The sequence below is a fragment of the Phocoena sinus genome, chromosome 16 (genome assembly GCF_008692025.1).
Source record: "Phocoena sinus isolate mPhoSin1 chromosome 16, mPhoSin1.pri, whole genome shotgun sequence".
Lineage (NCBI taxonomy): Eukaryota > Metazoa > Chordata > Mammalia > Artiodactyla > Phocoenidae > Phocoena > Phocoena sinus.
Genome location: NC_045778.1, coordinates 14,855,146 through 14,881,371, shown reverse-complemented (window position 1 = coordinate 14,881,371; position 26,226 = coordinate 14,855,146). Strand labels below are relative to the sequence as shown.

General features: G+C 40.2%; 1 protein-coding gene across 6 annotated transcripts in view; it reads right to left on the bottom strand.

Annotated features, from left to right (window-relative positions):
* Positions 1 to 243: 243 nt before the first annotated feature.
* Positions 244 to 26,226, bottom strand: part of CABCOCO1 (ciliary associated calcium binding coiled-coil 1) — a 133,458-nt gene continuing 107,475 nt past the window's right edge. For 2 of the 6 annotated variants that reach the window (XM_032608489.1, XM_032608491.1), the window contains 3 exons: positions 8,034 to 8,156; positions 7,481 to 7,621; positions 1,879 to 2,308 (listed from right to left, as the gene is read on the bottom strand). In XM_032608489.1, the coding sequence (XP_032464380.1) occupies positions 2,234 to 2,308; positions 7,481 to 7,621; positions 8,034 to 8,156 (339 nt within the window). In that variant the 3' untranslated portion in view covers positions 1,879 to 2,233. Of the gene's footprint in view, positions 496 to 1,878; positions 2,309 to 7,480; positions 7,622 to 8,033; positions 8,157 to 17,230; positions 17,964 to 26,226 lie in introns of those variants that run through there. The other 4 variants (XM_032608490.1, XR_004346223.1, XM_032608492.1 and 1 more) reach the window with 4 other exon arrangements.

Below are 26,226 nucleotides of genomic sequence, written 5' to 3'. Positions count from 1 at the left end.
GCTCTAGAGCACAGGCTCAGTAGTTGTGGCACACGGGCTTAGTTGCTCTGCGGCATGTGGGATCTTCCCGGCCCAGGGCTTGAACCCGTGTCCCCCTGCATCGGCAGGTGGATTCTTAACCACTGCGCCACCAGGGAAGCCCTGAAATGTATTTTTCATCGTCTACACTTTTTTCTTTTTTTGGTAACGGAGTGCACATATTCCTTTATCAACAAAATTAATTTAAAGAGCAAAGACTGTGAATTAGCTACTGCCACTACAATTGCTCTTACTCCTATCATTATTAGATGTTACAGCCAGGCTGCCTCAGGGATCCCTGGGCTGCTCCAACATGAAAGATGTAAGAAAACAGGGTGGCAAAGTAGTTACCATGGGAGGATGTATCGATCCACAGGTTCCAGTGGAGAGACAGAGATGGCTGGGAATTCTGGCAAAGAGGCTGATCCAATAACTGGACAGTGGGTATTAGGGATGGGCAGTGGTTTTTGGGTTATCCTAGGAGGTAAACAGAAACCAAACCTTAGAACAAACGTCCTTTAAAACGAATTTACTGAGTTCTCATTACTACCTCAAAAATAAGTATTATCCTCATTTAATAGATGAGCAAGTAGAGGGTGAACAGCCTGTCCAAAGTCACACACAAGTCAGGTGACGCTACCTGGAAGTCTTACTCCAGAGGCAGGCTTTCGGCACGCTTATAGGATATTGTCTTTGTGTAGCTTTTAGGGATCTTACTGCTATTTGTTATTCAGTTTTAAACTCTTGGTACCCTTGCTCAAAATAAGAACTCTTTATTGGAAATGGAGGTCCACTCTGTGCCAACGATTGCATTTGAAGCTGTGTTTGGTGATTTCGAGAAGCTCCTTTATTCCCTATTTGTGGGTTCTCTAGTTTCGCCTCTATTTCCTCTGGAACAAGACTGCTTGGCGAAATCAAGTCTTGTGAGCCCTCCTAGTGATCTCCTATGGCCGTCAGCGTTTTCAGTTAGGAAGGACAGCTCAAGGGAGAAACATATCGGCGCATCTCCCGGCCTTCCAGACTCGGAACTTCATGAACAGTAAACACGGTTTCATCTTAAGGACTTCTCTTATTTTGATGGTCAGCGTAGTTAAAAAAATACCACATGCTGCCGGATCTGTCTCGGCCCCAGATGAATACATTTTGGGCAAATCCCTTCGGTACAGGTAGAGTAAGTAGGTAAGGTTATAGGACAAGGCCAGAGCACAGACAGAACATTCTGTGACCAAGTGCCACCCAGATGCAAATACATCTGCTTCCAGTGTAAACTGGAAACTTCTTGGAAGAATGGTCCCCTCCTAGCAAGGCTCTACACTCTAGAATACTCAGAAGTCTCAGAAATTGGGAAAGGGCCGAGGTAGTAGTTAATTTAGTTTGTCCAACTAGGGACAATCAGTCAGCAAATGGATATTTTCTTTTGAAATTATATTTTAATAAAGGTATTTAAAGGCTTGAGGTGGTTTCAATCATTCTACTGCAATATAATGGTTAATTTTAAGAGCTCTGTGAGTTTGATTTGTATTTAAGATTTTTACAATCTATATATAGGTTAGTCTTTAATAACCATTTATACATTGCTTCTTTTTATATAGGTCATGTATTCTCCTGGGAGAGTAACAAGATTAGAAATAACAAATACAGTACAGAATAAAGTGCTTCAAACTGCATTATATAATTTCATAAAATTGGTTTCACACTGAAACATTTAAATAAGAAAACCAACTGACTTAAGGAGGAAAAAAACCCCTAGTATATGCATTTGAATTGCTATTGTTTAGCAAGTTTTATCCTCAGCAGTGTGGTGGTGGTCTATGTTCACAAAGCTTCAGCAACGTGGCAGTTCATTTGGGTCAGTGTGGATAAAATTATGATGTTTTTTCTTTATTTTAAAAAGTTGTGAAGATGATTAACATTTACTAGTCAAAATGTCAAAGGAGTATTGTAAAAGTCATTGCATTTTTATAATAATTCTCCAAACTCTTATGTACAAAATGTTCTTATTGCACACAGTGTAATAAATTCAGAGGCTCTTATGGGACAGGAGGTAGCAAGATTGGGGCCAATACTTTTCTAATTCGTTAGGATAATAAAAATTGGGGCTTGCTTTTCCTCTCCCAGCTAAATGAAGGCGATCTGGTGCTCTAGAGAGTCTATTATTCTGGCTGGTTTTGTTTGTTTCTGTGAAGTTTAGCATCACTCTCCTTGTTTGGAGCCCTCAGGCCTTTTTCAATTTTTCTGTTCGTGCATTAAAGGCCTCTTCCTGTATTTGCAGCTTTTCGTTTATCTTGGTCTGTGAAGACAGTCATAAAAAAGTGGTTAGGATGGAGCTATCTTTTGCTGCACATTGTCTTTGTGGTTTTGACATACTATAGTGCCTAAAGACAGCCATTATCCCTCACACACCTTCCTGTTTTGCAGACATAGCCGTGTTTCAGCCTGTAGTGATGTGATAACACTTTATCATATTTCTCTGCACATTCCCAATGTATAGCATGTCTGCTATGAACAGGAAGTGGTATTTGGACAGCCATTTTTCACATAGCTTTGTGTTAGAAGATAGGCTAATTTATCTGCATTTTCAGACAGACTTTACCAATAAGCACCGAATCAGAATAACTGCTCTAGGCTCAGTTATTGCAGTGCTGTTGGTACTGCCACCCCTTTGCAATGGATGTTTTTGTTTCCTGCGTAATACATTCTAAATGAGATCCCAGAAACCTTCTGTTGTGAAATAACAACACAAATAATTTCACAATTAGAATGTTTCTCATAATTAAAGAGTATTCTTCACACATATAACTCCTGGAATTATGCCACTTTGTGGTACAGTTTTGGTAGAAAAAAGTAAGCAGTTGCTGACAGGTTTTAGTGTTTGCAGTGGCTGTGATAGCATTTAGCTTCTGGCAGAGATATTCTGTGGACTAACATTGCTACCTGCATAATTCCAAAAATATTTTCACAGTATCTGAACATGTGTAGCCCTGGAAATGTCTTCCTTTTTTCATGATGGGCTATAAAACTATGTATAGAGAAACCAGTGGTGGGGCATGGTAAAACTGGTGTTTTTGTTGAGGTGATTTAAAATAGTTGACAAGTGTATGAGGAATAGTTTAGGTGATTTAAAATAGTTGACAAGTGTATGAGGAGTAGTTCATACACATAAATGTTAATAAGTAATTTGAAGTTTAAAATATTAATATCTATAACCTAATTTGAGGACATCAGGGTAACTGTATTTTGAGAAATGTATCAGTTTAATTTTTATAGAAGAAATTTTAAAAATCAAATACTGTTTTTGGTCCAGATGTAACTTCATTCTTATTTCTTTATTTATAAATGTAATTATAGTAGGTAGTTTTCAAAGGTACACCTGGCTGCCTTATCTGATGAGATTTTCAGTTCAGAGTTGCTATTTCTTTTTTTGCGGTACGCGGGCCTCTCACTGTTGTGGCCTCTCCCGTTGCGGAGCACAGGCTCCGGACGTTGCAGGCTCAGCGGCCATGGCTCAGAGGCCCAGCCGCTCCGCGGCATGTGGGATCTTCCCGGACGAACCCGTGTCCCCTGCATCGGCAAGCGGACTCTCAACCACTGCGCCACCAGGGAAGCCCAGAGTTGCTATTTCTGAAAAGATCACACTGGTGTCAATAATTCTGGGTTCTCGTGTGAATATCGATCTTTTTTGGCTCAAGTTTGATTATCAAGCCCTGGGGTCAAGTCTGGCCTCTAGCTTCTCATCTTTTCCTTTCTTGGTGGCTGGGTGAAGGAGGCAATGAGGGATGAACATGGTCCTCCGGGTTACAAAAGAACTGTCATATTTCAGGGGCCACTAATCCCCGCAGGAATAAAATTGGAAGAGCTGAAAGGAGCCAGGGTCTAGAAGTGTGGAGACCTAGGGATTAGTTTAGCTCTGTGGCCTTGGGAAAGCCACTCAATCACCTTTAGTTCTTATCTGAAAAGTTAAGTAGTTTAAAATTAAGTATGTTAAATTTCATGTATGTTAGCTTTTAAATTCATAATTCCAACTCCTAATTTTGTGATATATTCACCGACATTATACTACTTCGTTAATAGGATGTTGTGATATGTTTTAAAAATAGATTACTTCTGCTTCTTTAAGGCATGCTATATATTAGACCATACAGGGAATGAAATGGTTTGAAGGAATAATCTTGTTACAATTCCAAAGCATCGGGAAGCACTGCTCTAACTAGACAATTGACTCTCCCCTCTTTCAATTAATGTATTCTATATCCACCAAAATCTCATTTCTTTTCAACTAAGAACAGATGTATTATCATCTTCCAGCTTCTGTTTCACTGTCTCATCAAGGTTTTCACATTAACCTGGAGGTCTTTCTGGTATTTCACTGAGACAGAATTCACTGACACAAGTGTGTGCTCTGGGGAAAAGGCTCCTGAAGGTCAGGTGCACACCTGCTAGAGCTGACAGAGGGACATGTCTCAGATCTCTAGACCATGGTGATAGGGCGCTAGATGACAAGACTCCGCGTCTGGTCAAGAACAGGTTGTCATTGGTCTATGGGTCTATGGTGTCTCCGTGTTAATCCTCAGAACACTGCTGACCAGACATGCTATCCTACAACCCCCAGGATAGGGTATGGCTCTACTTCCTTTTAGGAAAGAATGGAAAATCCATGACCTGAGTTCAATACCCTTTCAGTGATCACTCCTTGAGGTGATTTCCCACTCAGCTTTTCTAACCTGGAAATTCAAGTTGACCTAAAAATACCTATGGTCCCAAGATGGCAAACTTCCCTCAAGGTTTTCACATTATTTTGCTTAGACAGGGCCAACAGCCAACATTTAATGAAAGAATTTAGTGCTAGCATTCATATTTCTCTGAAATATAATTCTTTAAATATATTAAGGTTTGCTCCATTGGGTATCATTTTTATTACACAACTCAGGGCCAAACTAATTTCATTTTGAATGTATCTTTAAAATTAAAATACCTAAACTATATAAGCTTAAAATGTTTGCTCTATTCAGTATAATTTTAATTAACATCTCAGGGCCCAGATAACTTCATTCTTAATAAATTTCTAAAATTATAAAGTGAGTCAATGGGAAAGTAAGTAGATTAACATAAAAAATTTAAGGATTCACACTATTGTCAGAAATTTCTGAACTACAGAAAGTGAAATATGCCTGTAACCATGCTGGAGGAGAAGCTCTGAAAAAACTGTACTTAAAACATGAATTCTGTACTGCCTTTTCCTACAAAAATTATAATAAGAGTATGATTTTTAAATAAAGAAGGAGAAAAAACTATTGGAAAATTTAAAACATTTTACAAATAATAATTGATTAAATGTTCCTACAGCAAGTCAGTGTCTTCAAAAGGTTTATATACACTGACCACTGACAAGTGGCTACCTTTGAACAGCGATGAGACAGCTTTAAGAGCCAGGAACACTGGAAGGAGGTTTTAGAAGTGGAAAATAACTTACCCATCTAAAACAGGGGGAGAAATTTAGGTAAGCAGAGCGCAATTACCCGACTTGGAATTTGACCAAGACACAAGAGTAAACACTGAAAAAGTGCCACACCACTGGAGTATTAAAAACCAAAGTAGTCTGGTCATGATATTAGACGTTATGTGGTTTCTGTGGACAACACTGGAATTAGAACTAGAACCCAGTTCACAGCTCCCAATCAGGGCCTTTCATCGGTTTCTGACCCTGGAAACCCTGGACAAATGACAATCTTTCTGTGTCTCTAAGTTTTCAATTTATTTATCAGGTAAGTGCCTGCCTAATTCACATGGAGTTTACTATGATTTTTGAGAGAAAATACATAGAGGGGTTTGCTGTCTTGAAACACTGTGTCAATCCACATCACCATGCAATTTTACTGAAAAATTGGCAATAATTTGGCCCAGGCTAATGTCCATGAATCTACTTAACATGGAAATGATCAAGGCACCTGAAAGATCTGTATCCCTCACCTCTGGTCCAAGTTCTTTCTATGCCTAATTACATTTAGATGAGCCAGCTAATGGACTTCCAAGCTCAGTAAAGATGGCTGCAGGCCAGTGGGACAATAACACACACATATAGCAATCATATTCTTTCTGCTATAGTAAGTAGTGATATAAATGCTGCAGCCTTTAATTTAAAAAACTTTTTTCAATGAATAGTTAAAAACATACTGCTCACTACATGGAACATGGCCTTGGTAAAGATGTTTTCAATTTTGGGAGCCTGCAAACAATTCTATTACTGTCTAGTAGTCCTTCGGTGATAATTTCAGAGCCGCAGGATCACAAAGGAGCCCAGGGCCATGATTATACATAAACTATATTTAGATGAAATGTTATCAAATCTAAAAAGGAGATATGTTCTGAACTTAGCTTAGTTCAACTGCATTCTGCCCTTCTACACAGTAACCAGTTATTACATTCATAGGGTTGTTAACAATAAAGCTTTGTGTAAAATGTGTCCTTTCACTATTTCTGGTAAACACTAAACACCCCTTATTAAGCCGAGGACTTTGGCTGGTTCTGTTGGCACTGAATCATTAAATATTCATGTAAATAGCACATTAACATTTGATGATTAAACAACTAACAAGGTATGCTATTGCCAAGCTAATCTTTTGCTCCTTCTAAATTAGTTGCTAATACAGTGTGCTTTTATATATAGTCTCATGTCCAGAAAGCAACTAAATCTTTCCCTCAGATGCATTCATATTTTAAACATGCAGTATATTGTCCTACTGACTCATTGTTATTGCCACAAGAAATTATAAATCCTCTCAAAATATGGAAATCACTCATTTAATCATTTTGCCTAGGAAATGATGCAAGCCTTTGTGTTGAGGTAGAAATGTTTTGTTTGTTTGTTTTTGGATGGGGAAAATACATTAAGCGTAGAACTTAGCCAACTGATTCATCATTGGCAGTTGCTACTGAGATGGCTGTTGCCATCACCACTTTCATGCAGCCATTGGTGTCAGTGATAACACCATTAGTATACATAGCCATTAGCTCTTAGTGGTATGTGAAAAGGAGCAAACCATCTGAGGAGTTCAAAGATATGAAAGCCTCTCTGTAGGCATTCGGTGAAAGGTCTTAGCTAAGAATTATGGTCTGAGCTTTCGTGTTTACTATTTAGAAATGTTCTCCCATTACTCTTGCATGAGCAATTGCTTACAGCGTGACTGGGCATGAAGTCTTTATCATGTTATTTTTTGGGTCTCAATGCTGAATGATCTGTAAACTGACAACGCACCACACTATGTGCTGTTGGTGAATGTATTCTGTGATCTCACTGAGTCTCAGATGACTCTACTGAGAGTTATGTGGAGATGTTATATCGAACTCCTCCATCATCAGCGTCACTCTCGCTGGCAGAACATGGGTAGTGTTTATAGACATTAAGGTTGAGGTTGGCTAATTAACCAGTAATAAAGTAAGTGAGCACACCATCAAGGCTGAGTACCTGAATGCTGATTAAAATGTCATCTGTGACTTGACCCAGCACCAATTTTATATCTTCAATGGTGAAACCAACTAATGGATCGGTCTCTGAAGTGTCAGCTTCTGGCTGGGACTCTTCAGGGCCTTGGTCTTGATTCAACCCCTAGAATATTAAAAGTAAACAACACTCAAGTGATTTCTGGAGCCTTTACTGATAGTAAAGGTTTCTCTCGGGTAGTTTTCTATCAGAAATGATGTCAATCTGGAAGGATTTTGATTTGACGTCTTCCTGCATTTTCATTATTCATGAGCACCATGACAAATCAAGTAACGCTGCTTTTACCTACTCTGGGGAAAATGAAGGTGGAGATCGGGGAAGACGGAGTAGAAGTAATTAAAACTGCTGAACCACCCTCAGCTGGCCCACTTGTGAATCAACGCCAGAAGAAATATTTATATTTAGCTAGGAAAAATCAGAGGGAAAGAAGATAGAAGAGCATTTTGTTCTTTCTCTCCTATCCTCTAGAGAATATAATGCTCAGATAGGGTGAATTAAGAGACACAAGGAAATATACCTTCATTTCCATATCCAGTATTGGAGGTGGCTCTATGAATGTTGAGTAAATATCAAATGAGATTCCTTCTTCTAGAGGATCAGGGAAAGGGTGACCTGCAGGCTTCACAACCTCTATCACTTGCTAGTGGGGAAGAGAAGAGCTGTATTATGACAAAGTCTTTTGGTGAGTAACCACAATTTCAGGCAATATTTATAAAGTTCCAAGTCTATTGTTTTTTAAGTGCCGTCGCCTCTGAATTCTTGACGCCGCCGACCTCTTAGCTCTCTAGTGCTTTTTGTGCTCTGTACCTGGTAACTTGCATTTTACTTTCCCCCACTGTCTAATTTTTCTGTACCATGGAGTTTAGAACTTCATTTTGTACTGCCTTGATCTTGAGTTGTTTCATGGGTCAGTGTCCCCTTCCTCCTGTCTACCAGCTCTCCGGAGGTAGAGACCATGTTTTAGATCCTCTGTGCATCTTCTCCAGTTCTGGCAGAGGGTTTCGCGCTTAAAACACTCAATAACAGCCTAATGGTGATTGATATTACTCAGTAGAGCACAGCTGTTCTTGGAGACAATGGTGAAGTGGCCAAGAGAACCTGGTGACGAGGACAATAAAGGCTCTCAAGGTTAAGGTACATAGCCAGCATACAGTAAATCAGAGAGGAGGTTTGCAAAGTCAAGCAGAAACACCTAGGGCAAGGCAAGACGCCACTGTGAGCATTTTAATAATTCTGTGGCAAGAGTGCCAACCAGAGGAAGAGTGACAGGTGGTCAACAGTGGAAATGAAACGAGTTAAAGAAGTCACCTTATGCGGTGTCCATCTCACCATGACTTGGGGGAGAGAGCGGAGATGAGGGTACTGATGGCATTAAACATCTGATGCATCTAAACGGTTCCTCTTGCTCTGATTTCATGTTTAAAAGGCAACATTCCAATCGTAATCTGTGCCTTCCCATCTCAGATGATCTACAGACACACCCAGTTGAGTGCTCTGATCTTCATGCCTGTTACATTCCTCATTGGAAATCCATAAATCCATGTTCTAGTTTATTTAGTGAGGTCTCGGGAGCTTGTTTTTGTGGCCCTAAGATGAAGCTACCCACTGTATGCTGACAGTCTTTAAGCCTACAAGTTTTAAGACAGAAATCTAGAAATGTGTAAACTCACCAAATAATTAGCATCCCATGGGGCCTGGAAACACCCTGAAATCATCACATTCATTTCTAACTTCTCTACAATATTTCAAATAAACTTACATGTTATAATACTTCATCTTGATTTACATATTAATACTTTTGATTTAGATAGGTTTTAGAATGAACTGGAGGCTAAGTTATTGCTTGGTCATAGCAATGTATTTTGCCTTGAATTCATATTACTAATTTTAATTTGATTTTATAGGAAGTTGCTGCTTAGTATAAATATAGAGAAGGACTGAAGAGCCGTAACTTTACAGTCAAGGCAATTTGGAAATCAAGAGATTTAATGATTGTCTTAAGGTCAAATAATTACTTGGTGAAAGGGATGGAAGTTAAACCCTGGTGTGCTGACTTTGTGGCCGATGCAGTTTTCGGTAAACGGTAATATGTCATCATGTTGTCACATTTGTGGCAACTAACTAGCATTAGTTAGCTTCCCAATACTAACTGATATTATTAAGCACTTAATCTTTATTCTATTAGATGACATCATTCCAGATTGTCTATCTTAAGTTGACTAAATGTTAATCGAAATAGAAGATCAAAAAAAAATATGAGAACAATCCTTTTCTCTCTTCATTTTCATAAGATACTGTTTTCTTCCCGAAATGGGACATACAAGCATTTTCATCTTCCCACAAAATTATCTGTACCACTTTTTCACCACACTTCTTTTTTACCCTCCTGCATCTTATATTGCTCTTCATTTTACCAAGCTAGAAAAATGAAACGGCTAAATATATTTTAAATCCTCTGATATATTATAGGTAAAATAAATAAGGTGTGTGTGTGTGTGTGTGTCTGTGTCTGTGTGTGTATGTGTACGTGTGTGTGTGTCTCTGTGTCTTCTGTGTGTGTGTCTCTGCGTGTGTGTCTCTGTGTGTCGTGTGTGTGTGTGTGTGTCTGTGTCTGCGTGTGTATGTGTACGTGTGTGTGTGTCTCTGTCTCTTCTGTGTGTGTGTCTCTGTGTGTGTGTCTCTGTGACATCTGTGTGTCTGTCTCTGTGTGTGTGTCTCTGTGTGTCGGTGTGTGTGTCGTGTGTGTGTGTGTGTGTGTCTGTGTCTGCGTGTGTATGTGTACGTGTGTGTGTGTCTCTGTGTCTTCTGTGTGTGTGTCTCTGTGTGTGTGTCTCTGTGTCTTCTGTGTGTGTGTCTCTGCGTGTGTGTCTCTGTGTGTCGGTGTGTGTGTCGTGTGTGTGTGTGTGTGTGTGTCTGTGTCTGCGTGTGTATGTGTACGTGTGTGTGTGTCTCTGTGTCTTCTGTGTATGTGTACGTGTGTGTGTGTCTCTGTGTCTTCTGTGTGTGTGTCTCTGCGTGTGTGTCTCTGTGTGTCGTGTGTGTGTGTGTGTGTCTGTGTCTGCGTGTGTATGTGTACGTGTGTGTGTGTCTCTGTCTCTTCTGTGTGTGTGTCTCTGTGTGTGTGTCTCTGTGACATCTGTGTGTCTGTCTCTGTGTGTGTGTCTCTGTGTGTCGGTGTGTGTGTCGTGTGTGTGTGTGTGTGTGTCTGTGTCTGCGTGTGTATGTGTACGTGTGTGTGTGTCTCTGTGTCTTCTGTGTGTGTGTCTCTGTGTGTGTGTCTCTGTGACTTCTGTGTGTCTGTCTCTGCGTGTGTGTCTCTGTGTGTCGGTGTGTGTGTCGTGTGTGTGTGTGTGTGTGTGTCTGTGTCTGTGTGTGTATGTGTACGTGTGTGTGTCTCTGTGTCTTCTGTGTGTGTGTCTCTGTGTGTGTGTCTCTGTGTCTTCTGTGTGTCTGTCTCTGTGTGTGTGTCTCTGTGTGTCGGTGTGTGTGTCGTGTGTGTGTGTGTGTGTGTGTGTCTGTGTCTGCGTGTGTATGTGTACGTGTGTGTGTGTCTCTGTGTCTTCTGTGTGTGTGTCTCTGTGTGTGTGTCTCTGTGTCTTCTGTGTGTCTGTCTCTGCGTGTGTGTCTCTGTGTGTCGGTGTGTGTGTCGTGTGTGTGTGTGTGTGTCTCTGTGTCTTCTGTGTGTGTGTCTCTGCGTGTGTGTCTCCGTGTGTCGGTGTGTCTGTCTCTGCGTGTGTGTCTCTGTGTGTCGGTGTGTGTGTCGTGTGTGTGTGTGTGTGTGTCTGTGTCTGCGTGTGTATGTGTACGTGTGTGTGTGTCTCTGTGTCTTCTGTGTGTCTGTCTCTGCGTGTGTGTCTCTGTGTGTCGGTGTGTGTGTCGTGTGTGTGTGTGTGTGTGTGTCTGTGTCTGCGTGTGTATGTGTACGTGTGTGTGTGTCTCTGTGTCTTCTGTGTGTGTGTCTCTGTGTGTGTGTCTCTGTGTCTTCTGTGTGTCTGTCTCTGCGTGTGTGTCTCTGTGTGTCGGTGTGTGTGTCGTGTGTGTGTGTGTGTCTGTGTCTGCGTGTGTATGTGTACGTGTGTGTGTGTCTCTGTGTCTTCTGTGTGTGTGTCTCTGTGTGTGTGTCTCTGCGTGTGTGTCTCTGTGTGTCGGTGTGTGTGTCGTGTGTGTGTGTGTCTGTGTCTGCGTGTGTATGTGTACGTGTGTGTGTGTCTCTGTGTCTTCTGTGTGTGGGTCTCTGTGTGTGTGTCTCTGTGTCTTCTGTGTGTGTGTCTCTGCGTGTGTGTCTCTGTGTGTCGGTGTGTGTGTCGTGTGTGTGTGTGTGTGTGTCTGTGTCTGCGTGTGTATGTGTACGTGTGTGTGTGTCTCTGTGTCTTCTGTGTGTGTGTCTCTGCGTGTGTGTCTCTGTGTGTCGGTGTGTGTGTCGTGTGTGTCTGTGTGTGTGTCTGTGTCTGCGTGTGTATGTGTACGTGTGTGTGTGTCTCTGTGTCTTCTGTGTGTGTGTCTCTGCGTGTGTGTCTCTGTGTGTCGGTGTGTGTGTCGTGTGTGTGTGTGTGTGTGTCTGCGTGTGTATGTGTATGTGTGTGTGTGTCTCTGTATCTTCTGTGTGTGTGTCTCTGTGTGTGTGTCTCTGTGTCTTCTGTGTGTCTGTCTCTGCGTGTGTGTCTCTGTGTGTCGGTGTGTGTGTCGTGTGTGTGTGTGTGTGTGTGTCTGTGTCTGCGTGTGTATGTGTACGTGTGTGTGTGTGTCTCTGTGTCTTCTGTGTGTGTGTCTCTGCGTGTGTGTCTCTGTGTGTCGGTGTGTGTGTCGTGTGTGTGTGTGTGTGTGTCTGTGTCTGCGTGTGTATGTGTACGTGTGTGTGTGTCTCTGTGTCTTCTGTGTGTGTGTCTCTGCGTGTGTGTCTCTGTGTGTCGGTGTGTCTGTCGTGTGTGTGTGTGTGTGTCTGTGTCTGCGTGTGTATGTGTACGTGTGTGTGTGTCTCTGTGTCTTCTGTGTGTGTGTCTCTGCGTGTGTGTCGGTGTGTGTGTCGTGTGTGTGTGTGTGTGTGTCTGTGTCTGCGTGTGTATGTGTACGTGTGTGTGTGTCTCTGTGTCTTCTGTGTGTGTGTCTCTGCGTGTGTATGTGTACGTGTGTGTGTGTCTCTGTGTCTTCTGTGTGTGTGTCTCTGCGTGTGTGTCTCTGTGTGTCGGTGTGTGTGTCGTGTGTGTGTGTGTGTGTGTGTCTGTGTCTGCGTGTGTATGTGTACGTGTGTGTGTGTCTCTGTGTCTTCTGTGTGTGTCTCTGTGTGTGTGTCTCTGTGTCTTCTGTGTGTGTGTCTCTGCGTGTGTGTCTCTGTGTGTCGGTGTGTGTGTCGTGTGTGTGTGTGTGTGTGTGTCTGTGTCTGCGTGTGTATGTGTACGTGTGTGTGTGTCTCTGTGTCTTCTGTGTGTCTCTGCGTGTGTGTCTCTGTGTGTCGGTGTGTGTGTCGTCTGTGTGTGTGTGTGTGTGTCTGTGTCTGCGTGTGTATGTGTACGTGTGTGTGTGTCTCTGTGTCTTCTGTGTGTGTGTCTCTGCGTGTGTGTCTCTGTGTGTCGGTGTGTGTCGTGTGTGTGTGTGTGTGTGTCTGTGTCTGCGTGTGTATGTGTACGTGTGTGTGTGTCTCTGTCTGCGTGTGTATGTGTACTTGTGTGTGTGTCTCTGTGTCTTCTGTGTGTGTGTCTCTGCGTGTGTCTCTGTGTGTGTCGTGTGTGTGTGTGTGTGTGTCTGCGTGTGTATGTGTACGTGTGTGTGTGTCTCTGTGTCTTCTGTGTGTGTGTCTCTGTGTGTGTGTCTCTGTGTCTTCTGTGTGTGTGTCTCTGCGTGTGTGTCTCTGTGTGTCGGTGTGTGTGTCGTGTGTGTGTGTGTGTGTGTGTCTGTGTCTGCGTGTGTATGTGTACGTGTGTGTGTGTCTCTGTGTCTTCTGTGTATGTGTACGTGTGTGTGTGTCTCTGTGTCTTCTGTGTGTGTGTCTCTGCGTGTGTGTCTCTGTGTGTCGGTGTGTGTGTCGTGTGTGTGTGTGTGTCTGTGTCTGTGTCTGCGTGTGTATGTGTACGTGTGTGTGTGTCTCTGTGTCTTCTGTGTATGTGTACGTGTGTGTGTGTCTCTGTGTCTTCTGTGTGTGTGTCTCTGCGTGTGTGTCTCTGTGTGTCGGTGTGTGTGTCGTGTGTGTGTGTGTGTCTGTGTCTGTGTCTGCGTGTGTATGTGTACGTGTGTGTGTGTCTCTGTGTCTTCTGTGTGTGTGTCTCTGCGTGTGTGTCTCTGTGTGTCGGTGTGTGTGTCGTGTGTGTGTGTGTGTGTGTGTGTCTGCGTGTGTATGAGTACGTGTGTGTGTGTCTCTGTGTCTTCTGTGTGTGTGTCGTGTGTGTGTGTGTGTGTGTGTCTGTGTCTGCGTGTGTATGTGTACGTGTGTGTGTGTCTCTGTCTTCTGTGTGTGTGTCTCTGTGTGTGTGTCTCTGTGTCTTCTGTGTGTGTGTCTCTGCGTGTGTGTCTCTGTGTGTCGGTGTGTGTGTCGTGTGTGTGTGTGTGTGTGTCTGTGTCTGCGTGTGTATGTGTACGTGTGTGTGTGTCTCTGTGTCTTCTGTGTGTGTGTCTCTGCGTGTGTGTCTCTGTGTGTCGGTGTGTCTGTCGTGTGTGTGTGTCTGTGTCTGCGTGTGTATGTGTACGTGTGTGTGTGTCTTTGTCTTCTGTGTGTCTGTCTCTGCGTGTGTGTCTCTGTGTGTCGGTGTGTGTGTCGTGTGTGTGTGTGTGTGTCTGTGTCTGCGTGTGTATGTGTACGTGTGTGTGTGTCTCTGTGTCTTCTGTGTGTGTGTCTCTGCGTGTGTGTCTCTGTGTGTCGGTGTGTGTGTCGTGTGTGTGTGTGTGTGTGTGTGTCTGCGTGTGTATGAGTACGTGTGTGTGTGTCTCTGTGTCTTCTGTGTGTGTGTCGTGTGTGTGTGTGTGTGTGTGTCTGTGTCTGCGTGTGTATGTGTACGTGTGTGTGTGTCTCTGTGTCTTCTGTGTGTGTGTCTCTGCGTGTGTGTCTCTGTGTGTCGGTGTGTGTGTCGTGTGTGTGTGTGTGTGTCTGTGTCTGCGTGTGTATGTGTACGTGTGTGTGTGTCTCTGTCTTCTGTGTGTGTGTCGTGTGTGTGTGTGTGTGTGTCTGTGTCTGCGTGTGTATGTGTACGTGTGTGTGTGTCTCTGTCTTCTGTGTGTGTGTCTCTGCGTGTGTGTCTCTGTGTGTCGGTGTGTGTGTCGTGTGTGTGTGTGTGTGTGTGTCTGTGTCTGCGTGTGTATGTGTACGTGTGTGTGTGTCTCTGTGTCTTCTGTGTGTCTGTCTCTGCGTGTGTGTCTCTGTGTGTCGGTGTGTGTGTCGTGTGTGTGTGTCTGTGTCTGCGTGTGTATGTGTACGTGTGTGTGTGTCTCTGTCTTCTGTGTGTGTGTCTCTGCGTGTGTGTCTCTGTGTGTCGGTGTGTGTGTCGTGTGTGTGTGTGTGTGTCTGTGTCTGCGTGTGTATGTGTACGTGTGTGTGTCTCTGTCTTCTGTGTGTATGTCTCTGCGTGTGTGTCTCTGTGTGTCGTGTGTGTGTGTGTGTGTGTGTCTGCGTGTGTATGTGTACGTGTGTGTGTGTCTCTGTCTTCTGTGTGTGTGTCTCTGCGTGTGTGTCTCTGTGTGTCGGTGTGTGTGTCGTGTGTGTGTGTGTGTGTGTCTGCGTGTGTATGTGTACGTGTGTGTGTGTCTCTGTCTTCTGTGTGTGTGTCTCTGCGTGTGTGTCTCTGTGTGTCGGTGTGTGTGTCGTGTGTGTGTGTGTGTGTGTGTGTGTGTGTACTCCTCAGCTCCACATCATCACTTCTTTGGTGGAGTGAAGCTCCTATTTATCCCAAGAAGCTGAAGCTCTGACTGAGAGTTGGGCCTTTCTTTTCCTTGAATTTTATGAGTGTAGCTCATACAGCTATTCATTTGATTTAATTCATGCAGCAAAACTGGCAGTGAGAATTTCTTTACTTCAGGGCGTTTTGCATAATATCAATGAAGCAAACCACAGCTACATTTTTCTCTTTCACAAAGAGTTCCATTTGGCTACGTTAGTAAGATACCATAAGGGAAAGGAATATCCCAATTTCAGATAAGGGTAAATATAAAGTCATTTCATTAGTAGTAAGAAGGTACACTGTCAAACACATAGTTTGAAATAAACATAGTGCCTAGAAGCATCATAGTGATTTTTTCCCCCATTAAGTAGCCTTTTTAAAAAACAAGTTGAAGGAAAATTAGAATCAATAATTGTGGTGAGAGCACAGAGCCAGCAAATATGTTTAAATGAAACCGTCTGATGCAATGCTTTCTTTAAAAAATACAATTAGGCCTTTGTATTTTTTTTTAACAAAACCTCATGTTTTACAACATCACTGGCTCTGTAATAAAATCTATTTAAAACAGAAAGACATGGTCAGCTTTATTAAGTTAGATTTTCTGAAAGAACGTTATAATTTCCTCAAGTCTATGAATAGTTGAAGCAAATTAAATAAAGCTAGTTTTATAACTATTTTATACATTCCTGTAGAACTGTAATTGTCTCATATTTTTTCCTCAAAAGTATAATATGTTACCTCTTAAATCTTTAAAATAAAAACAGAAAAAGGATCAAGTATGTTTATTAAAAAAACACTCCTATTTGGGACTCTGATTTAGCAACCCCCTCTTTTAGTCTATAAGAGAATAGCACCCATAATCTTCAGATCAGAAAACAAAGAGAAAGACTTTAAGTGACTTGCCTGAGGCCTAATGCTGAGATTAAAAATCAGGAGTTTCTGATTATACACGTACATCATTTGGCCAAATGATTGGTTTTGCTTGACTTTCAAATACCTCCTAAATATTACTTTGAATGTAAAGCAATAAATGTGTTTCTCTTGCCATTTTTGAGTGCTTGCACACAAATGGATATAATAAAAACAATCATGTTGTTCCATGTGAATGCCATTTATATTTTTTCTGATAATGAGCAGACCATTTGAACTAAGGTGAGTACATTAAAAGCTCTAATAAAGAAGAGAATAGATTTCTAAACAGAATAATGAACTGTTAAGTGAAGGTACAATAAATAACATCTACAGATGTGGTCGCTAGAAATTAGTTTTGCATAACTTACCAATATACTTTCCCCCAGATGTTATCTGTTACATGAAAATTAAGTTAGTTATAGTGTTCATTAAGTGCACATTGCATTAGTGTTATTTAAGATGGTTTATAATCTGAGTTTAGTTGCATTGTGCCATGGTATTTAAACAATATCAAGTAAATGGCTTTTTGGCATAATTTAATACTCATAAGTACAAAATTTCATCACCAAACATTATGTAGCTTTAAAAACATCCAAGATCTTTACTTACAAGCCAAATGAAATCACTAGAGCTCTTTTAAGAATTTACATATTCAGTATGAAATGGACATTTACCATGGGAATAAATGATAGGAATTTTGAACCTCCTGGAGCTAAGGACAGGGTCAGTTTAGGTCTGAAAAATACTTAGAAGAATTAGAATCCGCTTCTAGATCTTATTGTGTCTGAGAAGAAGTATAAAGATTTTATCTGAAAATTGTGTTACTGCATGTTTTCTTTCTCTACTTTATATGTTAACATTGGTAGCATTAACTGTAGTTTATTGTTTTTGTTTGTTGTTTTCTTATTCTTTTTATTGTTATTTATGATTGTTTTTCTTTGAAAAAAGTGTAGGTGATTTGTGGGTACTGTTTGTATCACTGAAACCTATGATTAAGATGGCAATTATTAACTTATTAAATTTGGTTATTAGGTTATTCAAAATATTAAAAATGCCATTGAGATGACAACTTTTTACTGTTTTGAATGCCAAAAAAAAAGATAAATCTGTTAAACTCTTTTTGGGCTATAGACACATAAAAAACTGGTATGCTTCAGAAAGACACTTATTTGGAATTGTCAGATGATGACTTCATATATAAATCAAAACTTACTACAAACAGTCAAAGTTTCAGGAAGAAAACTTTATGGCAAACTTCTCCCAATACTAACTAAGGAAAAAAAAGCACAAAACTTCCTGTAATGTTTTAACTATTTTCTCTCCTTGAAAAAAAGGCACTACTCATTTGCAAGTCTAATTAAGAAGTACCGTGTCATTTTGGAACATTTTAACGCAAATTGTAACCCATTGCCCACAATATACTACACATAAAGTAACAACACATGAATGCCACCTGCAAAATGCAATCAACTCTGGTAATGTCATACTGAAGCCATAAATTTAAAATCAAAAGAGGAAATACAAAAGCTGAGATTATCAGAGAAACTAAAATTAATCCATTTCTAAAGTGTTTTTCTTTTGTGTTCAGGCCATTTCAAACTTCTTAACATACCCTATAAATGTAGAAGATCAATTCTGCTACAAGAGTCCTCGTCCCCCTTTGCCTTTTTGACCTGGAAATAAATTCGCAAATGCAGCACATTAATTTTCTTTCCTATGCTTAATATGCAGTATTTACGTTTTGAAAGGTTCAAAATGTTGCCAGGCTTCTGCAGGGTATGAATAGACATCTAATAGCAACTTCTATTTTTATTCACAGCATACTGGTAGTTTGAACATTTATAACTTAATAGAGCTCTGAGACCACCAGATTCACAAGCTAATCACCTAGACAGTGAACGGTAACACAGTACAACAAGTGAGGACAGGAAATGAAGACTACCCCCGTCCAGCTGAAGCTGCAAAGACGAATTTAAGTTGGCAGGCCCCAGTAAACCAATTTGCAATCTGCCTAGGGCACTCCAGTTAACACCTTGTGCCCATTTTATTTGTATCTCTTGATTTGATCTTGTTTAACATGGGCTTGATATTTTTTCTAAAAAAGTTAGATAGTTAAACTGATTCCAGAGTATTTAAGACATCTTTAGTATTTCTAAGTGTACTTCTGCATAAGAAAACACTATAATTTGAAAAGAAACACTATAATTTGAAAAGAAATCGAGTACTCCTATCTTAATGACCTCAGACAACAAAATCCTCTCTAATGAATTTGAAAAAGGGTACCTTCTTGTAATGTAAATACAATTTAACTGGAAAAGATGCTTTGATCTGGCTCTGGTGCAAACACTTCGAGAGAGCTAGAACAGTACTTCAGATACCCAGATTTTCTAAAGACAGCAATAATGTGGAAGATAGAACACTGAATGATAGGCTTTAGACTTGGCTCTATTCCTAATTGTGTGATGCTAAGAAATCCCTAGGCCTCAGTTTATTTATCTGTAAAAGGAAGGTAATGATAATCGCTACCTGAGTACTTCATCGAATTGTTTCAGGGTACAAATTAGATAATGTGGGTAAAAATGTTGGAAGTTCTTCAAAGGGAAAGTATTATTATCATTTATAATTACTGTTATTATTGACAGGATCATCTTTCTAATGCCAGCACTGGAAGACAGATTAGAGTAGCCATGCTGGGGATACTGGTTCATGCTATTTCTATATTTAATTGTTAACATCGCCCAAGCAATCCAATTAACTCAGAAGAATTTGTCAATGAGGACACATCATCACCCTGTTTCCATACAGTCTCAATTTTTAAACTCTCAGATATATATCCAATGCCCTTTGATTTAACCAATTCCTCGGATCCAAACAACTTCTCCTTTGGGACTAGCATGACATAATTAGGTAGTTAGGAGGCCTGGTCAGGACTCCTGCAAACCACCTCATTTAGAAAAGGAGAGTGTTTATGCCCAACTTCCAAAATTAGAAAACCTGCTTCTCCCCTCCCCCACAATTTATCACTCTTTTTATCTTTTGTTTTTCAGCATCCAATGTGGCCTGTGGTTTCCCAGATTGAGTTCAATTCAAATATGATTTCCTTTAACAAATTTCGTCAAAAGCAAATTTAGGGCAAACTTTCAACATGTCTTTCTTGTGAAAATTGAAATACCAGAGCTCTTACAACTACTAAGTTCAACATTGTACTTAGTTTCGATTCTTGAATTGACCTTATCTTGCAACTTCCTCAGGGTGAGAGACTGAAAATACGGTTGCTTCCATTAAAAACAGTTAGAAAATAACTAATTCTTTTCAAAAATATCTTCTAGAAGCCACTCAGGGTATATTTGTTTAGCTTACTAAGTTATACTCTAAAAGGCATATCCTTGAACTCAGAATAAAGTATTTCAAACAGTTCTGATCATGGATGAATTTTTGTTTGGTTTCATCTAGGGTGTTCTATTTAAATTTGAGGTTTTTAGTATTTAAAATTGAGGAAATACTCTAAATTATCTCTTGTTTTAAGAATTGGGAAATTAGGTATCAGTTAGAATAATGAGTTATGCAATTATCTTTGTGGAGAGCCTATTTTGAATTATGAAATATAAATTTAAAATTTTGATTTTATAAATGTTGCATTTTAAATACATCTTATGGTAGCTTATATGAAATTAAGCTATTTCATGGCTTTTATACTTGATAATACTCTTTTTGAACAAGTACCTGTAATTGGCAGAAATTATAAGAGACTACAAATCATAATGGTTAGAAGAGAAACTCCAGTGGAAGAACCCTAAGTCCTTGGTTCTTGTCCTTCTCTTTTCATGGACTTCCTGTTATTTTCCCAATTTAAGTTATCTGAGTAAAATGAAGTTGAAACTATTTGGATAAAGGTATACATGTAATTTACTTAACGTCAAAGGATATGGATTGAACTGCACTTCAGCCCTGAAGACATCAGTTGAAAGAAAAAGAAATCTTAAAACTGTATTGAAATTTATTTCATTTAGAAATATAAAGCTTTTTTGGCCTAAACTAGAATGTTTGTAAGTGCTATGAAATATTTAGAGAAGTCAACATAATATTATTATTCCTGACCTCTTAGACCCAAGATGTCTATTTTAAGTAATCTGACATTAAAAATGTGCTGACAAATATAGATTAAAAAACAACACAGGAAGTTGTAAATCAGTTGGTAAGCCTTAGCATCAAGGAAATAGGAGACCACGAAAATATACTCATTTACTTTAGCCAACCTCAACCTTAATTTTTAACTAAAGAAAATTTGCAGAAGGCATAATGTTTATATTTTGGATGTTTTATTCATAGTTTGTATGTTTCCTTTTTCTCCAGTGGGCTCATAAATTATTACAAGGAAACATGTTGTCACAGCTATAAATATTTCCCTCTCTGCTTAGCTTCCGCCACCTCCCTCCCCCCTCCTTTTTAAAATCTACACTAACTGATTCCGCAACTTTGGTCAGCAGGGCAGGATTTTCTTGCTTCAGAGGAAACTGCTGTTGATTACACTTATGTGCTGGCATTCTACAAACAGGGCTCTTTTCAGGAAGCACCCAAGCCCTTCCTTCCATGCAGGGCAGTCCTTGTTGTGTACACAGGGGTGTCATTGTTTCAGTGACCTAAGAAGAGGCATGTCTTTCCCTGCAAAGAACAGCTCTAGGTACCCTAAAGTTCTGAGGCTTTTCATGGAATCTGAATTCTTGGAAATTAACTACGAAACTGACTTTGTGGACAATGGCGTATATGGCAATAGAATTTTATCAAAAAAGATCTTTCACCTATAAGCTGTAAATCATGCTAGTTTAGTTAAAAACAAACAAACTGAAATAACAGCAACTCTGAAAAATTTAGGTGGTATCTGTATTCCAGATTTGAATGTTTTAGAAATCTGGATTTTTTTTTTTCCCCTTAAATGTGTAGTCAGAGTCCTAGACTGGCTCTGTAGAGAGTATGTCTGAGATGTGGTTTCTTTATTTGTAAAATTAGGGGGTTGGACTAGGTCATCTCTAGTCTAGTTACAGATGTTCTATCCTATGTTACTATATTTCAAGTGGTTTTTTCTCTATTTATACAAGACTCACAGTCGCCAGCCTATACAGAACCTCAGATTCAGTATTTTTATGTCATGATGTAGAAGAATATTTGGATTACACACTCAGTACTTACTGGAATCTTAGACAGGCTGAAGCTTGTCCATTTATTTCTACTTAATTATCTTCTCCAAACCCGTTCCTCCTCCATTTGCTTTATCTCTCAGCTTCTTGGGTACCAGACTCAAAATCTTGAGGTTGTCTTCAGTTGTTAACTCTCCCTTGTCCCTAACATTAAATCAGTCACAAAACGTGTTGGGGGCACCTCCGTGATGTCTGCCAGACCTGCTCCCTTCTTTTTCATGACAATGCCCATGGTAGGCTTTGGGTCCAAGTTCTTGCCTTAGAGATCTTGAGCTCCAGCCACACTGGGCTACTTGGCTTGTGCCTGGCATACAGTGGGTGCTCAATAAATATTTATTATAAGAAAAGAAAAAAAAAAGCATAGATGGAGGTGCTTTCCCAGCCAGGGTCTTGCCTGTGTTACCTCCTCTGCTGGGAGGGCATTTCTCCCTCTTCCCTGTCAGCTGATATTTCATCTGGGTTTCCAGTCCAGCTCATTCACCTCAGTGACCTTTTTCTTGTGCTTCAGAGTATTTGCTTGTTCTTCTTATGGTACTTGTTACATTGTGCCCTGAATTACAGCCGTGGATGAGTGATCTCCCATCACTTCGTAGAAACTTCCTGAGGGCACGGACCATGTCTTACTGATCATGAGACCCCAGATCAGGTCTTTGTAGGCAGGAAGCATTCATTAGGTGTTGAGTCTTCCGTTAGGGTAACCATTCATTTAAAAATGTTTAGGGTTGCCAGTCTGATCAGCTCTGATTCAGTTTAAAAATTTGTCCTGAAAAATGATACCACTTGGAGAAGCAAACCTAATGGTTCATTGTTGCATCGGGGCAATGCTTGTATTTCTCAGTTGATGAATGGAGCCCTAGAGTATTTGTTTGATTAGCACAATGCCAAACAACTAAACGGCTTTTCACAGACTTGACTGTATTGCTTAAACTGACTAATAGTTGCCTTATAGACAAAGAGCAGTTTAATATTCTAAAGGATTCCTCAGAGGTACCGCTCTCCCCATGTAGTTCCTGATGGGAGTAACACCAGACAATTGTTAGACTTTCTGAGTTGCCTGACTCCAGGGGCCATGATTCACATTGCTCTCCATGGGTTGTCTGCTGGCACCCTCGACCCCCAAAACAATGTGAATGGTACCCATTGGACTTGTGGCAGTGCTGGCCACCACCAGGAAGATGCACACTGATGAAGAGAAAAAGCAGCTCTCGTTCATAGGGAGCTTGCTCTGAGCTTGGCATTGGGCTAATTAGAAAGCACATTACAAATATTAGGTCCTTCAATTCACACTACGTTGTGAGGAGAGGTTTTATTGATCTCATTTTTTGGTGAAGAACCTAAAGTTCAAAGAGGTTAAGTAACTTGGTCAAGGTCACATAGTTAGAGAATGTGGAATTCCCTCAGAACTTGAACGCAGATCTATTTGACCCCAAAGTCCATGTACCCAAACCTTAGGGGCAAGTGAAACCCCACTTATGGTTCTTTATGGATTCCCCCAAAATGTTTCTCTCCAGTTTACAAGTGAGGAAATAGAAGTTCAGAAAAGTAAAATGATATATGCATACTAGAAAGCATAGGCATCTGAAAGCGTAAGTTCTCAGGGAATTTCAGGAAGAGAATTTGTTCACTGGTTCCTCACAGCACCACAGCGCATTGTTCCAAAATAAGTTAACAAAAGTAAGGCATGGAGGATTGAACTTTTTTTTTTTTAAAGATGGCAAGATATAAAAAGCATTTGGTTTATAAAGAAATCTGAGAACATGCTTAATTCATCTGAGTAAATAGGAAAGTCTAGGAGCATCAGTTTGCTTTTGGTGACTAAAACTGCATGTTCCTGATCAAATAGCAATTTGTCCTATTTGTTGTAATTGTAATTACTGTTTTCATTGGAATCACAGTTGTTTTTTTTCTTCTAGGAACAGGCACGCAGAAGAACAACCAATAACCTAGATAGTTAAAAAACACATTGAGAAATGGGTATGGCTGTGTGACCAAATGTCTTGTGATTATTCTTCCACTGTGTGCTGTAATGTACTTTAAGTCCATTTCCATATTTCTAATTAACACTTAGCTCCGAAAAACTTTCTGGAGGCCATTTACATGACAAATGGGGGAAAAAACAAATTTGCTTTATCAGAAAATTGACTATAGACTATTTTGGTGGCTTTTATTATTTTTACATTTTAATGATTAAAATTAAATATAGCCCAGTGACTCATGACAGAAGACAGTGAAATAATTTTCATGACTGATATAATTTTAAAGTCAACCTGGGTGAATAAGATATTAGGTCTGTTGTGGACGACTTTCATTGTCCGTCCTGCGGCTCTAGTTTCTGATCAGTTCCAACCATTTCGTAAAAAGAATTAGACAGCTGTGCTGAGTTACTTTTCTAGCACAAGCCCATGGTGCGTTGGCTTTATCTCAACAGCTGTCCTATAGGGACTATATAGTGCTGCTTCTGTCCTGCGGATTTTAGGCCCCTATTTCCATAGTTTGAATCTTTCATTTCTTTGAGTGAGAAACAGAGAATGCACAAATATTATTTTAAAATTCTTTGCACCAAAAAAACCTATGTCGTCTGCTACACTGAAACACTGTCATTGTCACAAGCAAAAGGCATAACTGCAGCTCTCTGAGGATGCTTATTCATCCACGGTCCCCCAGCAAGGGCCGCTGTCCTCATCTAGAACATGGGGGTAACAATACTTACCCACTGCGTGGGTTTTAGTGAGGATTAAATCAATGTGTGTGAAGCACTTACACAGTGCCTGGCATGTTGGAAGAGCTTAAAAGTGTGAAGCTTGTTTTTAGTTTTAGATTTTCATGTCACATACTTAAGTCTACAATAAACAAAGCCTAAACAAAGCTCTTTGAGGGTAGGGACTTGGTCTGTTTTGTTGTTTTGATCCCTACTAGACTGCCTGGCAGGTGACTGATAAACAGTGGGAAAGTAATAAATATTTATTGAATAATTGAAGGTAGGAAATCACTGTGGTCTCATATGGTCAGTAAATCATTCTATTACTATTTCCCCCTGTTATGTAGTCTATTGACATAGAGGGTGCCAAAGTTTATGAAATGTTTTCTGTATCTCTCCCCTGCCCTCCCACTATGACCTATAACTCAGGCTGTTCCTCACCTGGGTGTCCAGCCTGGCTCCTTGACTTTACATTTTCCTGCAGTGCTAATGGTTAGATCCTTCCAGGGGGTGTCCATGGAATTATGCAAAATGAATAGATTGTGGTGGTGAGACCAGAATACTAGGATGAGTGTGTCCTGTTCCCTGATGAGGAAATTATTCAGGCCAGGAAAACCCTTGAAGGATCCTTCTGGTTTTCACACTTGTATGAACACAGCCTTGGTATGAGGGGTTGCTAATGAAGCCGGAGAATCTGGCCCAGCATGTTAATTTACTCGATCCAGGGAACTTCTGACTATTTATAAATGAACTCTGTACATTAGGCAACTGATATTTAGATAAGAAAATCAGAAAACAGCACGTGCTATAATATAGTGCTTCAACAGGTTGTAATATAAATCGACTTTAACAAAGCTAACATCATTTAAGTAATCAAAAACAAGCAAGGACAATGAGCTACTGTTTCAAAATTCTGCTAAGAAACCAGAACTAACCCCTTTCAAATAATAAAGGTACATTGCAAAACTAAGTCATAGTATTAATTAGGTTAGTCTAATTATTCAATCTACAACCAGGTCTTAACAGATTCAGGATTGGAGTATCATTGGAAACATCAGCCCATTGATTATCATCATTGCCCTAGGAGAAGATGAAGGTTTTACCTCTGAAGGATTTGGAGTTCAAGGCATGTTCTGAAGAGCACATAGAGTATCAAAATGTTATGAAATGACATATTCTATTTCTGAAGCTTCTGTTTTGTTTTTTCTTTTAAATTTTATTTATTTATTTTTGGGCTGCGTTGGGTCTCTGTTGCTGCGCGTGGGCTTCCTCTAGTTGCGGTGAGCAGGCTTCTCATCTAGGTGGTTTCTCTTGTTGTGGAGCACGGGCTCTAGGTGCACGGGCTTCAGTAGTTGTGGCATGTGAGCTCAGTAGTTGTGGCACGTGGGCTCAGCAGTTGTGGCTTGCGGGCTCTAGAGTGCAGGCTCAGTAGTTGTGGCACACAGGCCTAGTTGCTCCACGGCATGTGGGATCTTCCCAGACCAGGGCTTGAACCTGTGTTCTGTGCATTGGCAGGCAGATTCTTAACCACTGTGCCACCAGAGAAGTCCCTGTAGCTTCTGTTTGTATTTGAAAATTTTATTCTCATTTGGCTCAGCAGTGATGGTAAATACTAAGAAATGACTGGGAAGATAATCTTTTACAGTAATTCTTTATTCCAAAAAACACCATTTTCCTTACAATTTATTGGTTTGTTTACTTGCTTATTGGTAAATAATTGGATACAGAAATATAGCATTGCAACTAACTTATTCCTCTGTCAGATCAATTTTTCTATTGGTATATCATAAGACATTTTATTTTAACGAGAATTTTTAAAAAGTGTTTGCTGTTATATCTCTGAACTTCATCATCTCACTAGCATCTGTCAGATTTAATCAACTACAGGACTACCTTATAAAGATTACCTTATCAGAAAAAGTGTCATCTTGTGAGCTGAGGTGTGAGAATTGCAAAATAAAGCTGAGCTACACTAACAACTGCTGTGCTAATTTATTGTAAATTATGTTTTTTTGTTTGCGGAGATAAGACATGAGAAGTGTT